Here is a 16870-nt window from a genome sequence, read left to right on the forward strand (position 1 = left end):
TTATTTTTTGGGTGCATCTTTATCTGAAAGGCCAGAGTCTGTAGTTGTTCTCAGTGTCCTTGTCTCCAGCTCACTGTAGTTTTCCTCTTGAGGGGCGGCAGAGCTATCGTCACCAGATGCCTCTGTGACGTCATCAGTCTTGTGCAATGTCATGTCGGATGTCTGCATGGATTCGTCGTCGATACTTACAGGTGCGTTCTTGTCCAAGACCACTTGGTGTTCTTTGGCAACCTCATCTGTCAGCGATTTCAAGGGAGTTAGTGATGAGTTAATGCAACGATTTTTCAGCTCTCCAGTCTCACCTCGATCTTTCAGATCTTCATTCTCACCCAGACTTGAGGGACCTGCGTCATGGTCAAACCCAGGCATCACCTTCTGCACCACTGTCATTTTTGTAGAAACCAGTCCCTTCTCTAAATCTGGGGGGGGGGGGGGGGTTCAGGATTACCATTTAGTCACATCTAACAGTTCTTGTCCCTAGTGGAGTATTTCAGCCATGACCAGTTGTCCAGCTTAAGACATTGTACCAATGGCGTGTTCTACCTTTCTCCCCAAAAGCTTCTTCATCTTCACTTGACTCCATGGGGCCGTCCACATGACCTAGGGAGGTTGCCCAAGAGATGCCGTTAAAAGCAAAACTTGCTTCAGTTTACAAGACTGAAAAATCGTATATTTACCGATTTTGTTCACGCCACTTCTCCACTGACTGCCATATAGCGAGGGTTTGGCGATTTTGGAGAGCAGTGGAGGAAGATCTTCTGGGGGGAAAGGTTCGCTTCGTCTGGCAGGCAATACCAACACGGGACCCACACTTGAGACCTGTTCCCAAGCTAACAAAGAAGGCCCAACAGTCAAACACAAGTGGGCTTTGCATGCCCCATTTTCTCAAAGACACTTGATATACCTTTGTCAGCCTTTGGTCCACTCCTCCAGGTAGTTTTAGGAACCTGAGAGCTGCCATAGCTGCGAGGGCCAAATGCGGCATAGCTACTGGAGTGAGTGTGGGTTTTGCCAGCTTCATTTGTGTTTTGACAGTATGCACACAAGTAGTCATTGCTATCAGCTGATCGCCATCTGAAGTGAGGAGAAGACAATGCTAGCATAAATTCTCACTTCGTTTGATAAAAACATCCAGGACTCAATGAAAACTTGCCTTCCATTAATGAAGGTGCATGCTTTGTGTTCTGGCTCTGGTTCACTTGTGACTGGCACAGCATTGAGATGACATGTGATGTAGATCTGGGAGAGAAAAAACTCGTTTTTAAAGTGTTGCATACATTAGTTTTAACTATAGCTTTAGCAATTCATCCTACCTCTCCCCTATCATCATTATGAAACCTAAAGGCATTAATGACCAGCCGGAGCATCTCATCTTGTGTCCTTGGCAAGAACTGAGAATTTGTCTCTTGAAGCTGGGAGTCGACCAAGCACCTACATAGGAGTCGACAGGAAAGTTGAGATTGGATTTGACTCGATTTGTGGCCAGTCTCCCGCTCATCTCCTTACCCATCATTGTCAATAAAGACGTATCTAGGAGTGGACTCTATGTCGGTGTTGAGTGTCGCCACACAGCTGCTCAAAAACACCCTGAGCGGCACATGATGACCGACCCTGACAGAGGCCTCTATCGCGATGGGCTCGCCAAGGTAAAACACGTTGGAGCTCCTCTCATACTGCCAGTCACCTGCACAGAAAACAAGTCATCGATTCTGAAAATGAGCAGATGGAAGACAAGTCCTCTCTGAACTACCCACTTGTCATGATCGTCAAGTCAAATTCCAGGGCTTCCACAGCAGCTTGGGTGGATGTGAAGGGGACCCAGGTAGGCTTAAGTGCAGCACTGGACAAGCTGTACTTCCTACAACAGCAGACAGACGTTTTACAGAAGTCTGCAGATAATTGACCCAGTGAACCCAACAGGGGCACAGGCTCACCTTTCATAGTCACACTCAATTGGAATCACAGCCTCCTCCATTCGAATCAAGCCATCGGGAGAGGGCATGGGATCGTATATGAGGAGATTAGTGTAAATCAGCAAGTCCTTGGTCATCTGTGGATAAAGCAACATTAAGACAGACCACTACATAGACATGTCTGCAGAAAAGAAATGTAGTATTTTACCCAGTGTTTAGTCCCACAGTCTGACAGGCCAATAATAATACTGTAGTCTTCATGCGAGGATGCCACAGCTTTGCATAAGTCGTTATGCTCAACGCCAAGGCGCAGCTCATCCCCATCAACAGGAAAACCAACTTTAAACATATCAGCTTTGATGTCAATTTCCATAAAGTCTGGATGGCATATCACAGTGATAGTATTAACTTGATCTGGTTTCTCGACCACAGCACTCTGTTGCTCAAAGAACGGGTACTTGGAGTCCCGGCCTTCTCCAACCAACTCAGTTCGGGCATCATGTTTGGAAGGAAACGCAAAAGACAACGGAACGTAGATTCCAGAGAAGGCGAGCCTGAGGAAAAGGTTTAAAAACACAAACACTAAGCTCTCCATAAAGCCCACTTCAGCGTCCACGCTTCGGGAAAGCTAAAGGTCTACACTGACCCACTAAACAGCAAGGTTAGCCGCGCAGAGGAGGCGCTTTAAGACCGTCTGCAGCCAATCACAGCCACCGGATGGTAGCGCTGCACACCTGCTCTCACTTGTCTGCTTGATTATGTCACAGCTACGTTGGTCTCAAGCACACACACTGGGCCACCAGACTACTGTGGGCAAGAAGAAACAGTACAGAGTGTTGTGACATATTGTCAGGAATATGAGGCAGAAAGAAGGGGTCTGACTCAAAATCTCGGGAAAATAAAAGTACAATTTGATTCAGTAGATATTCTACAGAAGAATTCAACTAGATCTTGTTTCAGTTTCTAAGGGTAACTAATTTAATTAAGAAGATTTGAGGGGTTTTTTTGTGGTTTTTTTGGGAGGGAATAGTGATAATAGACGTTCTGATCCACACTCCATACCAGCTGGTGGCGGTAATGCACCAATTCTTTGTTTGCCAAACGCTAGTAAACACCAAGAAGAAGCAGCAGCAGCAGCAGCAGCAGCAGCAGAAGAAGAAGAAGAAGAAGAAGCAGAAGAAGAAGAAAAAGAACAACAACGGGCCACTTTACAGAGTGTCGCCGTGTTTGAGATAGACGTCTATACACACAAACACAAATTTGTGTATTGACATAATTGTGCACTTTTTGGTTTGTTTTCATGGAGATTTTTATCTCTTTTCTAAAAACTCTACTTTATATGCTTTAAACTTTATATAAAATATCATATATAAGCATAGAAACATATAATTTTTTTATAAACGTTTATATACTTTAAAAGCTATGCAGTTCAAGCACACACACAGATAAAACCTTGGACAGGCGTCCGGTAAAAACCTGCACAGAGGGGCATTTCCAGAGAAAACCAGCGGATGTGAAAGGACTCTGGCCTTCAATTATGAACATTTTAATCATCAGAAAACACGCCAGCCTCCTGGGCTAACTCTTCCCGGCTCATCTCACAGTGCAACCCCCCCCCCCCCCCCCAAAAAAATACAAAAAATAAAACTCAAGCACAAGTTTGACTGTTAAATAAAACGAACAAAAAAGAAGTTGTACCTCAGTCCATAACATCCCTGCCTATGTGCCCAGCTCTCTGCTGAGAAGCAAGGGTGTCTCTTCCAGACACATTTCAGACCACTGAACATTTGGCTTTTGTATTTTTTTATTAATTTTTTTCAAGGAAAACAAATCGAACTGAACAATTACAGTTGAACGACTCTCTCTCTCTCTCTCTCTCTCTCTCTCTCTCTCTCTCTCTCTCTCTCTCTCTCTCTATATATATATATATATATATATATACATATATATATATTATTATTATTATTATTTATTTTAACATCCCCAAATCCCATTTACCCACATCCTGCTCCCCTGTATCTACTCCGACCCCGACCCGTAAGCCCTTTCTCAGAACAGAACTAAACCACATTACAGCAGGTTAAATATAAACACGAAAAGGGAAACGTGGGGGGGCTCTGTGATGGCCTGGCAGCGTATCCAGGACGTCTCCCCGCCAGCCGTCCAATGACTGCCGCGGCCGGGAAGCGAACCCGTGTCGCCCGCACCGCAGGAGACATCGCTAACCGCTAGACCAAAGGGTTAAATCCGCAAGTCAGCAGCCAGCGTGTCTTCTTATCCATGCACGTTACACTATATATATATATATATATATATATATATATATATATATATTAGTGGTGGGACTTGATTAAAAAAAGAGTTGAATTAATTATGGGCTTTGTAATTAATTAATCGTAATTAATTGCATTTTAATCGGAACCAGAAGCAACATTTTTCAATTCAAATAGGTCTTGGTAGATGACTAAATCAATGAATAGACACATACATAAGTTTAAACAACAAAATCCTGTTTATTTTGTTCAAAACAAGTTTGTTTTGTAAACACAGCACTTTTTGTAACCCCTGATCTTCTACCACTGAAAGTGGTCTGCAGTCCACAGCAATCCATCTCGCCAGTGAGTTTGTTAATTTATCCGACGTGGACTTACTCGTCTTGGCTTTGAAACCCGTCATCTGGTGGAGAGTCGGTTGGCGACTCTGCTTGGTTGTACTAGGAGCACTAGCGTTAGCGTTAGCTCCGGTGTTCGTACTAGCTGCAACGTGTTTCGCATTTAGAGACAGGCGTGATCTTCTTCTTCTTGGTTTCCTTTCGTCACTGTCGGTCCCGTTTCCCTCATGCTGTCTTGCAGGTGTAGCGCGTGTCCTAATCAGGTTTATGTGCATGGCGTTCCTGCTCCAAGGTCGTCCTAATGAGGTGGGTGCACATAGTGTTTCTACTCCAAGGCCGTCTCTATCAGGCCGGCGTACAATGTTCCTACTCTCAGGCCCAGCTCCTTTAGTCCCCAGCACCTCCCAAGGGGCAGGGAGCGCCCGACGGCGCCTCTGATGCCATCTGCTGGTAGACTGGCAGCACGGCTCTGCACTTCCCCGGTCACTCATTCCCTCAGCTGCGCCCCATGTACAATCATCTCAGCTGTCCCCCATCTGCAATCCCTTCAACCCCCATAAGAACCTGGTCCTCTCCCTCTTCGTTTTCAGATGTTTTCATAGTATTCCTCTGACCTGTTGCGCAGAGCCGGCTCGCTTGCCAACCAACCTCCCCGGACTACCGCTTTGGTTTTGAAGTTGGACTACTTCCCGATTCCCCTTTGCCTTCGGACTGGTGGTTTTGCTGGTAAGCGCACACTTGCACAACATCCAACGCCCCATTCACACATTACACACACTTAGAATAATTTACACTAACACATAGCTAGACACATTATGCCTGTCACTACACATCGCATATTGACACACCCCACAAACAAAACTATCTCAGCAGCATAGACATCCCGCATTTCTCTCTCCCTTATTTTTTCTCCCTTTATTTTTCAGTAAACGTCACTGAGAGTCCTCCGCCTCCCGAGTGGTCGTCTGGATCCTCCTGCACGACCCGTAACAGAAGATCTGACCAAGATGGACCCAGCCCACTCGGAGACTCAACCCGGAGGAAAACAAGCGGACACGGTGCGCCGCGCCCTCTTCACGCAAGTCCAGTCTCTCACAGCTCAGGCTGGGCAGCTCCGGGAGATGGTCACGGCCCACCAGGCTTTGCAAGACCAGGTACAGGAGCCCCGGTCTTTTCCGGACGAAATCCACTCTTTGGTAATCCTGCAACTACAACTATCGCCAGCCAGGTAGGCTCAGTTGAAGCAGATTATCCAGGAGCTCTCCGCTCCACCCGTCGTCGCAGCCACAGCTCCCGGCCCCGCTCCCCTGTCGGCCTCGTTCCATTGGGAGCCGTTCGTTGCCGCACCGGAGCGTCATGACGGCGACTGGGGGGAGGGGGTGCTGTCGAGCCTTTCTGACCCAGTGAACCCTGGTGTTTGACTAACAACCCCTTTCCTATTCCACTGACCGCTCCCGCATCGCCTGTCTTGTGGGCTGTCTGAGGGGTTACGTGCTCCTCTGGGGTAGCTCTGAACTGGAGAGGGGAATGGCTGCTTGTGTCACGTACGAGGCTTTCACCACGGAGATGAAGAAAGTCTTCGATCACCCCGTCTGTGGCAAGGAGGTCGCCAAACGTCTCCTCACGCTCCGACGGGGCGCACGCAGCGTGACGGAGTTCACCGTGGAATTTGGGACCCTCGCTACGCAAAGTGGGCAGAACAACGAGGCGCTCCAGGCAGCGTTTCCACAATGCACTAAGCGAGGTTATTAAGGATGAGCTGGTATCTCGCGATTCACCCCGTGACCTCCAGTCACCTTCAACAGACTCAGACCCTGAGGTCACCAGCACCTCCCAACGGGCACGGCGCCTCTGCTGGCAGCACGGCTCTGCACTTCCCCCTGTCACTAATTCCCCCAGCTGTGCCCCATCTACAACCCCTACAAGAACCTGGTCTTCTCTCTCCTCCATTGCCAGATCTTCCCGTAGCATACCTCTGACCTGTTGCGCAGAGCCAGCTAGCCTGCCAACCAACCTCCTCGGACTACTACTTTAGCTTTGAACTCGAGCTACTCCTCGATTCCCCTTTGCCTTTGGACAGGTATTTTTGCTGCACACGTAACACAACAGCCCATTCACATATTACACACACTTAGGATAATTTACACTAACATATAGCGAGACACATTACCGGAACATGTCTGTGAATGTTCTCATTCATCCAGGTCATGGTTATCATATATATCAAGTCCAGTTGCACTTGATTCAACTCATTTGGGTAGACACATTCCCGCCTGTCACTATACATGGCATCCAAAGGAATTGAATCGAGTGCAACTGGACTTGATATATATATCCGTGAAGACGTTTCGCCTCTCATCCAAGAGGCTTCATCAGTTCGTGCCTTTCTGACTAGACCAAGCTAGTGTGACTGGCTGGTGATGAAACTCTATCTCTTTGGAGCCGTTAGCTCGATGGTGTACTACCTTTAAACTTATCCGTGCAGGACAGTTTACTTAGTAATGGGCTAGCAGTTAGGGCTAGCTAAGTTCTAGGCAGCCAATTAATTTTTTGGGTGGTTAGAGCGACTGTAGTGCTATTGCGATGTAGTTGGGCATTAGCCTATGTCTCCCAGTCTGCTTATTTAAACACCTACGAGACAACCTAGTTTTAAGTGAGCTGCACAAAGGCATGGTTGAGTGGGTGTCTTTCCAAAACTCCTTTAGGCATCCAGTTGTAAGACATCTAGATATAGCAGCTAAGTAAGTTAAAGCAAAACTGTCGCCAAAATGCAGTCTAGGGTCTTTTTGGGAATGTACACGAGTCAAACTTTCGTTTAAAAGGGTATTTACGTCAAACGCTGCACTTTTAAGATTGACGTTTGTTTGAGTCGAACTCCTTGACTGCACAAGGAAGGAAAAAGTTGAAATCGAGCGCCAGTGCTGCGATTGGCTGGAACTGTAGGGGGCGAGAAGTGCCTTCCATGCAGCGCTGCCTTGAGTACGTTGGGGGCTCAAAACACCATCGAACGAGTCGTTATCAGAGCTAATGTCCATAAGCAGCGACGGTCGTTGGGGGTGTTAGTTTCGACTTGGTTAGTGCTCCATTCAGTGGTCTTGAGGAGTTGGAGCCGTTAGTGACCGACTGTTCTTGGAGGCTAGGCTTCTTGAGTCTCCTGTGTAGAGATGAAAGGACGGCGTTGTAGGTGGTGTCGCAGACCTCCTCCTCTGTTGAGGGATGGTTTTTCCAGTTTCGCATAAGATGTCTTCCTTCACCCCTACTTAAAACCATCCATCTTCCCTGTCCAAAATGTGCACGTTGCTGTCCTCGAAGGAGTGTCTTCTCCTTTAGGTGTAGATAGACTGCTGAGTCTTGTCCTTACGAGTTTGGCCTTCTGTGTTGGGACATCCGTTTGTGTAGTGGTTGTTTGGTTTCTCCTATGTATAGGTGAGTGCAATCCTTATTGCATTGTACAGCATACACCAGATTGCTTTTTTTGGGTGTGTGGTACACGGTCTTTGGGATGAACCAGTCTTTGTCGGAGTGTGTTGCTGGGTTTGAGGTATACCGGGATGCGGTGTTTGTTAAAAATTCTCCTGAGTTTCTCGGCGACCCCATAAACATACGGGATGACTTTCATTCCTTTTCTCCTCATCGCTCACCCGGTTGGTCTTTTTGGAACGTGTTAGTTTTCAAAGGTCCAGCTGGGGTAGCTGCAGATTTTTAAAGCTTCCTTCAGGCGTTTGTGTTCTTCCCGTTGGGCCCCGAGTGCTGCTGGGCACTTGTCAGCTCTGTGTTGCATTGTATTGATGACGCCCAGTTTGTTCCAGAGGGTGGTGAGTCAAAAAGTAGATATTGGTCCGTGTGTAGGTTTCCTGTAAACCCCAATGTGGACGTCACAGACTAAGGGCAAACTGTTCTTTACGTCTTCCCTTGTGAACGTCATGTTTTTGTCCACTGAGTTGATGTGTTTGGTTAAACGCTTGCACTTATGTTTGGATTTTGACCCGTGTGTCGTCCACATATCTTAACCAGTGGCCCGGAGGTGTTCCTCTGAACGAGTTCAGGGCCCTGTGTTCTACCTCTTCCATATATAAGTTGGCCACAATGGGAGATACTGGTGAGCCCATTGCACAGCTGTGTTTCTGTGTAAAAAGTGGCCCCTGAATTGGAAGTATGTAGTATTCAGGCAAAGGTCCAGTAGTTGGCAAATCTGGTCTGGGCTGAGGTTGGTCCTATCGTGGAGGGTGTCGTCCCGTAGCAAACGTTGCCTCACAATTTCGGAAGCCTCCATGGTTGGGATGCAGGTGAATAACGAGGTCACGTCGTAGGGTAGCATGGTTTCATTAGGTTCCAGTTTTACGCCTTGGACCTTGTTCACAAAGTCAATAGAGTTTTGGATATGGTGAGGTGTTTGGCCCACTAAAGCAGTCAAGGTGGGGCGTCCGGGTAGCGTAGCGGTCTATTCCGTTGCCTGCCAACACGGGGATCGGCGGTTCGAATCCCCTATGGCTTGGTCGGGCGTACCTGCCATGGCTGTATTATAGTAGAACTGGATACCGGATCAAAAAAAAAAGGGGGTCAAGATGTCGGCTATGTTTGGCAATGTTGTACGTGACCGAGTTTATGCTGCTGACGATGGGCCAGAGTGGGGGTTCCATCTTTATGGATCTTAGGGAGTCCACATATGCATGGAATGTTATCTTGTGTGTTGAGACAGTGGTATTGTATCCGATCAATGGTGCCTCCTTTCTGTAGGTATTCCACCATTCTCCTCTTGTAACCACTTGTTGGATGGCCTCTCAAAGGTTCATAGGTCTCGGTGTCGCTGAGTAATGACGTGATCTTGGCGTGGTAGTCTGTTGTGTTGAGGGTAACGGTGCATCCCCCCTTGTTTGCTGGAAGGATAGTGATCTTTTCATCCATGCTCAGGGCTGTCGAGGCTTTCCTTTCCTTCACGGTTAGGTTGGAAGGACAGAGTTTTGCATTGGAAAGAGCTGCTTGATACCTTTTAACCTAAAATGTTCCGCTGAGGTTTCCGTTAGATTGTATTCCTTATAGCTGATTTTGTTGATGTGGTGATGTCAACTTGTTTGGGTGTCATGGCGAATTCAGTCCTTTGGCTAAGACCACCTTCTCTGATTGGTTAAGTACCTTGTCCGAACAAGGTACTTACCCAAATCAGAGAAGTACGTCTTAGTCGGACGTCCTTCTCTGATTGGGTACCCAATCGGGGAAGTACGTCTTAGTCGGACGTCCTTCTCTGATTGGGTACCCAATCGGGGAAGTACGTCTTAGTCGGACGTCCTTCTCCGATTGGGTACCCAATCGGAGAAGTACGTCTTAGTCGGACGTCCTTCTCCGATTGGGTACCCAATCGGAGAACTACGTCTTAGTCGGACGTCCTTCTCCGATTGGGTACCCAATCGGAGAACTACGTCTTAGTCGGACGTCCTTCTCCGATTGGGTACCCAATCGGAGAACTACGTCTCAGTCGGACGTCCTTCTCTGATTTGGGTAAGTACCTTCTCCGGACAAAGTACTTAACCAATCAGAGAAGGTGGTCTTAGCCAAAGGACTGAACTTCGCCATGACACCCAAACAAGTTGACATCATCACATCCACAGAATCGGCTATGAGGAAAAACGATCTGATGGAGATCGAGGAGGAACAGCTTGGGTGAAGGGTATCGGCAGCTGTGTCCAATGCGACACTCCCTCCTTTCAACCTAACCATGGAAGAAAGGAAAGCCGTGACAGCCCTGAGCATGGATGGAAACATCACTATCCTTCCGGCAGATAAGGGGAGTTGCACGGTTATCCCTAACACAACAGACGTCACGCCAAGATCACGTCATTACTCAGCGACACTGACGCCTATAAACATCTGAGACGCGGTCCAGCTAGTGGTTGCAAGAGGAGAATAATGGAATGCCTGCAGAAAGGAGAAACCACTGATTGGATGCAATACCACCGTCTCTACACACAAGACAACATTCCATGCACATATGGACTCCCTAAGATCCATAAAGACGGAACCCCCCCTCAGGCCCATCGTCAGCAGCATAAACTCGGTCACATACAACATTGCCAACATCTTGACCCCTTTAGTGGGTGAAACACCTCACCATATCCAAAACTCAATTGACTTTGTGAACAATCATCGGATCACAAAGCCATGCACATAAATAGTGTAACCGGTTATTTTCTTGCCCGGTGCGGGATTCGAAAGGGGTGTACTGCACCACAAGGCGACATCACTAACCGCTCGGATAAAGGGTGAGGCCCGTTAGCTAAGGACTAACGTGTCTTATTAGTAATTTACAATAGCTCTAACGACGGGCGTTGCTAAACATCGGAACACAGAGACATGGACATTAGATATCTATCGTCTTTGGAGTGGTTATCAGAGCTGAGTTTCATCACCCGCCAGTCAGACTAGCTTTGTCTAGTCAAAGGCACGAACTGATGAAGCCTCTTGGATCAGAGGCGACATGTCTTTACGGATATATACCAAGTCAAGTTGCACTCGATTCAATTCTTTTGGATAACCATGACATGGATGAATGCAGTGGCGCCCCCAAGGGGTGGCCACGGCCGCCCCGATACTATCCCTGGCCCCCCCAGCCACGAGTCGCATATGCAGAATATGCTTCTGATTATGCATAATATGCTTCTATCTGATATTTTGCATTAGGTGATGTTCATTTAATAAAGTATATTTTTCTTAACTCTCATATTGACAGTTTTCCACGAGCCTATAGAGTATACTACAACAGCATCATAGAATTCCCGAAATTAAGTCATGGCTTTTGGTGTGCCACCCCTATGAAACATTTCTGGGGGCGCCACTGGATGAATGAGAACATTCACGAGCATGTTGTGGAACAATTTGGGTCTGACCCTTAAAATGGTAAGGGAATATGAAAGGATGGCTCGGAACACTGCAGACTACAGAAACCACTTGTGATTCAATCTGCGATGCAGACAACACAGGCTCATACCCACTAGCCTGCGCCTGTGTATCACAATGAAAGGACATAGAGCAGGCAGAATCATAGAGAAGGCACAGAATCAACTCCTGGATGAAAGAGTGAGACAGGTCAATTTCACTATTGAAGGGCTGAATGAGAAATCTGATAAACTACAACGATTAACATCCCACGTCCCTGGTGCAGTCTTGGAGAGGATCACTGACTTCACCAAGAAAGCCCAACTATCTCAAAACCAAAGAGGCAGACGAGGAATTTTCAAAACCTACAGCGATGAACCAACACTAGCCAAGCAGATATACTTAGCTGGAGACAGAACATCCCACGCAGAACAGATGGATCAAGAATCTGTCGGACAAGGTACTTAACCAGTCGGGAGGTCTGAGCCAAAGGACTGAACTTCGCCATGACACAAACTATCTATAGTTGACCTCATCACATCCACAGAATCGGCAACAAGGGAAACAATCTAACGGAAACCGAGGCGGAACAGCTTAGTTTAAAGGTATCAGCCAAGCCGACATTCTCTCCTTCCAACTTAACCATGGAGGAAAGGAAAGCCGTGACAGCCCTGAGCATGGATGAAAACAAAACTATTTTTCCAGCAGATAAGGAGGATGCACGGTTATCCTCAACACAAGACTACCACGCCAAGATCACGTCATTACTCAGCGACACCGACACCTCTGAGACGCGGTCCAACTAGTGGTTAGAAGAGGAGAATAATAGAATACCTACAGAAAGCAGGAACCATTGATCGGATACAATACCACCGTCTCTACCCATAAGATAACATTCCATGCATATATGGACTCCGTAAGATCATAAAGATGGAACCCCCCCTCAGGCCCATCGTCAGCAGCATAAACTCGGTCACGTACAACATAGCCAACATCTTGACCCCTTTAGTCGGCGAAACACTCTACCATATCCAAAACTCCATCGACTTTGTGAACAAGGTCCACGGAGTAAAACCGGAACCGAATGAAACCATGGTATCCTACGACGTGACCTCGTTGTTCACCTGCATCCCAACCATGTAGGCTTTGGAAACTGAGGCAACGTTTGCTACGGGACGACACTCTCCATGATAGGACCAACCTCAGCCCAGATTTGCCAACTACTGGACCTCTTGCCTGAACACTACATATTAACAATTCAGGGGCCAGTTTTACAGACGGAAACACGGATGTGCAATGGGCTCACCAGTATTTTCCATTGTGGCCAACTTATATATGGAAGAGGTAGAACACAGGGCCCTGAATGTTGTGGTCCAGACGCAAGGCGCGTCTGCCCCTGAGTCTACTGGCTGGGTTCAATCAGCGCGCTCGTTGAGAGCGCAGCTACGCACCAGAGGCTCATCGGTGATCAGCGCACCTGAAGCCAATCTGCAGCCAGCTATAAGAGAGGACGCTGACGTGCAGTCGTTGCCAGATTGTGCCATCTAGTACGGTAGTTACCCAGTAGATCGCTAGACTCTTTGGCTGTGTTTCCAACTCCTATGTCGTGATTCCTGAGTCTAATTCTGTGTGTCTCTCTCTCTCCCCCCGTCCTCCCAGAACCCCGGTGCCGGTGCTTCTCGGGCTCAGTCTTCCTCGTGTCCCTTGTATTCTTCGGACCCGGACTTGCGCTTCACCAGCACGCACAAACACCCTCCAGTCATCTACATTCCTGCACACTAAGTCTTTTACACACCCCACATCCAGGACTCTAGTTGCACCATACACATCCCGCATTTCCCTTCCCCGAATAAGAATAAACGTGCCTACCGGCTTGACGCTGCCGGATCCTTGCACTGGTTCCTTTCCGATGTACAACAGTACAATCTGGCCACGATGGAAGCGGGTCCAGCGGCTACTCCCAGCGGATCTGGCGATCCTCCGCCCAACGCAGCAGTCCAACAACAAGACACACGGATGACGGCGCTGGAGTTTGTGGCGGCGTCTATCACCTGCGCCCGGAGTAAGGCCCCCTGCTGGTCCGCCCCTGGTCACACATCTCCCTGGACTTCGTGACTGGACTCCCGGTGTCTCAGGGTAACAGTCATATTTATCATTGTCGACCGTTTTTCCAAGCAGGCCCATTTCGTGGCGTTCCCCAGGCTCCCGTCCTCCGCTGAGACCGTCGAACTGCTGGTCGTCCACGTGGTGCGTCTCCATGGCATTCCACTGGACATTGTTTCTGACCGGGGTCCCCAGTTCTCTTCCCAGGTGTGGCAGGCCTTCTGTAGGGGAATTGGGGCTACGGTCAGTCTCTCTTCTGGTTACCACCCTCAGACAGGCGGAGCGCACCAACCAGAGCCTGGAGTCTGCCCTGAGATATGTGACCACCAGCAGCCTCTCGACCTGGATCAAGCACCTCGCCTGGGTTGAGTATGCTCACAACACCATGACTTGCTCCGCCACTGGAATGTCTCCTTTAAAATGTTCACTGGGCTACCAGCCCCCCATGTTTCCCCAGCAAGAGACTGAGGTGGCGGTCCCGTCAACCAGGAATAATCTCCGCCGCATGTGGAGGTCTGCTCGTGCTGCCCTGCTGTGAGCCAACAACCGGTCCCAACGCTCCTCTAACCGGCGTCGCTTCCCAGCCCCGGTCTACCAGCCTGGTCAGCGTGTCTGGCTCCTGGCCAAGGACCTCCCCATCCCGACGACCGCTCGCTACGTGGGACCCTACACTGGAGAGGATCGTAAACCCCACTGCGGTGCGTTTGTCTCTTCGTGCACATCCCGTGTTTCATGTTTCCAAGCTGAAGCCTGTCAGTGCCCTCGCCCCACCTGTCGCAGCCCCGCCTCCTCCCCGTGTACTCCAGAACGGCGACACGGTCTGGTCGGTCCGGAAGCTGTCAAGTGTCCGCCGCCGTGGGAGGGGCTTCCAGTACCTGGTAGACGGGGAGGGCTACGGTCCGGAAGACCAGAGCTGGGTGCCCCGGTCTTACATCGCCGACCCCGCCCTCCTGTCGGACTTATACTTAGAACACCCTGATGCCCCTGGACGGTCGCCCCCGTAGGAGGACGGGGTTCTGTTGTGGTCCAGACGCAAGGCGCGTCTCCGCCTGAGTCTACCGGCTGGGTTCAATCAGCACGCTCGTTGAGAGCGCAGCTACGCACCAGAGGCTCATCGGTGATCAGCGCACCTGCAGCCAATCTGAAGCCAGCTAGAAGAGGACGCTGACGTGCAGTCGTTGCCAGATTGTGCCATCTAATACGGTAGTTACCCAGTAGATCGCTAGACTCGTTGGCGGTTTCCTCCTGCAATTCCTATGTCGTGATTCCTGAGTCTAATTCTGTCTCTCTCCCCCCAGAACCCCGGTGCCGGTGCTTCTTCGGGCTCCGTCTTCCTCGCGTCCCTTGTATTCCTCGGACCCCTCCCTTGTGCTCCCACGGTGCCTCCCGCAGAACCCCTACTCCCGGACTTGCGCTTCACCAACACGCACAAACACTCTCCAGTCATTTACATTCCTGCACACACGCACTACACTCGCCCTGCACACTAACAGTCTTTTACACACCCCACATCCAGGACTCTAGTTGCACCATACACATCCCGCATTTCCCTTCCCTGAATAAGAATAAAGGTGCCTACAGGCTTGACCCTGCCGGACCCCTGCACTGGTTCCTTGCCGACGTACAACAGTACAATCTGGCCACGATGGAACCAGGTCCAGCAGGAACTCCGGCGGCTACTCCCAGCGGACCTGGCGATCCTCCGCTCATCGTAGGACTCAACGCAGCAGTCCAACAACAAGACACACGGATGACGGCGCTGGGGTTTATGGCGGCGTGTATCACCTGCGCCCGGAGTAAGACCTCCCATCGCTCTCCTGCGTCCCCTCCCGGTCCCCAGTCGCCCCTGGTCACACATCTCCCGTGACTGGACTCTCGGGGTAACACAGTCATACTTATCATTGTGGACCGTTTTTCCAAGCAGGCCCATTTCGTGGCGCTCCCGTCCTCTGCTGAGACCGCCGAACTGCTGGTCGTCCACGTGGTCCGTCTCCATGGCATTACCCTGGACATTGTTTCTGACCGGGGTCCCCAGTTCTCTTCCCAGGTGTGGCAGGCCTTCTGTAGGGGAATTGAGGCTACGGTCAGTCTCCTGGTTACCACCCTCAGACAAACGGACAGGCGGAGCGCACCAACCAGAGCCTGGAGTCTGCCCTGAGATGTGTGACCACCAGCAGCTCCTCGACCTGGAGCAAGCACCTCGCCTGGGTTGAGTATGCTCACAACACCATGACTAGCTCCGCCACTGGAATGTCATCTTTTCAATGTTCACTGGGCTACAAGCCCCCCATGTTTCCCCAGCAAGAAACTGAGGTGGCGGTCCCGTCAGCCAGGGATCATCTCCGTCTATGCCGCCGCATGTGGAGGTCTGCTCGTGCTGCCCTGCTACGAGCCAACGCTCCTCTAACCGGCTTCGCGTCCCAGCCCCGGTCTACCAGCCTGGTCAGGCTCCTGGCCAAGGACCTCCCCATCCCGACGACCTCTCGCCGCTCGCTACGTGGGACCCTACACTGGAGAGGATCGTCAACCCCACTGCGGTGCGTTTCTCTCCCTCCTTCTCTTCGTGCACATCCCGTGTTTCATGTTTCCAAGCTGAAGCCTGTCTGTCAGTGCCCTCACTCCACCTGTCGCAGCCCCGCCTCCTCCCCGTGTACTCCAGGACGGCGACCCAGTCTGGCCGGTCCGGAAGCTGGTGCGTGTCCGCCGCCGTGGGAGGGGGTTCCAGTACCTGGTGGACTGGGAGGGCTACGGTCCGGAAAACCAGAGCTGGGTGCCCCGGTCTTACATCGCCAACCCCGCCCTCCTGTCGGACTTCCACTTAGAACACCCTGATGCCCCTGGACGGTCGCCCGGTGGCTGCCGTAGGAGGGGGGGTACTGTTGTGGTCCAGACGCAAGGCGTGTCTCCGCCTGAGTTCAATCAGCGCGCTCGTTGAGAGCGCAGCTACGCACCAGAGGCTCATCGGTGATCAGCGCACCTGAAGCCAATCTGCAGCCAGCTATAAGAGAGGACGCTGACGTGCAGTCGTTGCCAGATTGTTCCATCTAGTACGGTAGTTACCCAGTAGATCGCTAGACTCTTTGGCTGTGTTTCCTCCTGCAATTCCTATGTCGTGATTCCTGAGTCTAATTCTGTCTCTCTCCCCCCCGTCCTCCCAGAACCCCGGTGCAATCTGGCCACGATGGAACCGGGTCCAGCAGGAACTCCGGCGGCTACTTCCAGCGGATCAGGCGATCCTCCGCTCATCGTAGGACTCAACGCAGCAGTCCAACAACAAGACACGGATGACGGCGCTGGAGTTTGTGGCGGCGTGTATCACCTGCGCCTGGAGTAAGCTGCTGATACCTTTTTAACCTAAGCTGTTCCGCCTAGG

General features: G+C 50.2%; 1 protein-coding gene across 1 annotated transcript; it reads right to left on the minus strand.

Annotated features, from left to right (window-relative positions):
• LOC130119884 (zona pellucida sperm-binding protein 3-like) lies at positions 1-2508 on the minus strand. The gene is made up of 10 exons (XM_056288476.1): positions 2122-2508; positions 1935-2050; positions 1755-1858; positions 1507-1684; positions 1314-1431; positions 1154-1239; positions 905-1074; positions 678-830; positions 544-600; positions 1-419 (listed from the first exon to the last, which is right to left on the minus strand). Exons 1-10 carry the CDS (start codon positions 2506-2508, stop codon positions 1-3), a joined length of 1788 nt encoding a protein of 595 aa, XP_056144451.1.
• Positions 2509-16870: the final 14362 nt, after the last annotated feature.

This window comes from Lampris incognitus, chromosome 10 (genome assembly GCF_029633865.1).
Source record: "Lampris incognitus isolate fLamInc1 chromosome 10, fLamInc1.hap2, whole genome shotgun sequence".
Lineage (NCBI taxonomy): Eukaryota > Metazoa > Chordata > Actinopteri > Lampriformes > Lampridae > Lampris > Lampris incognitus.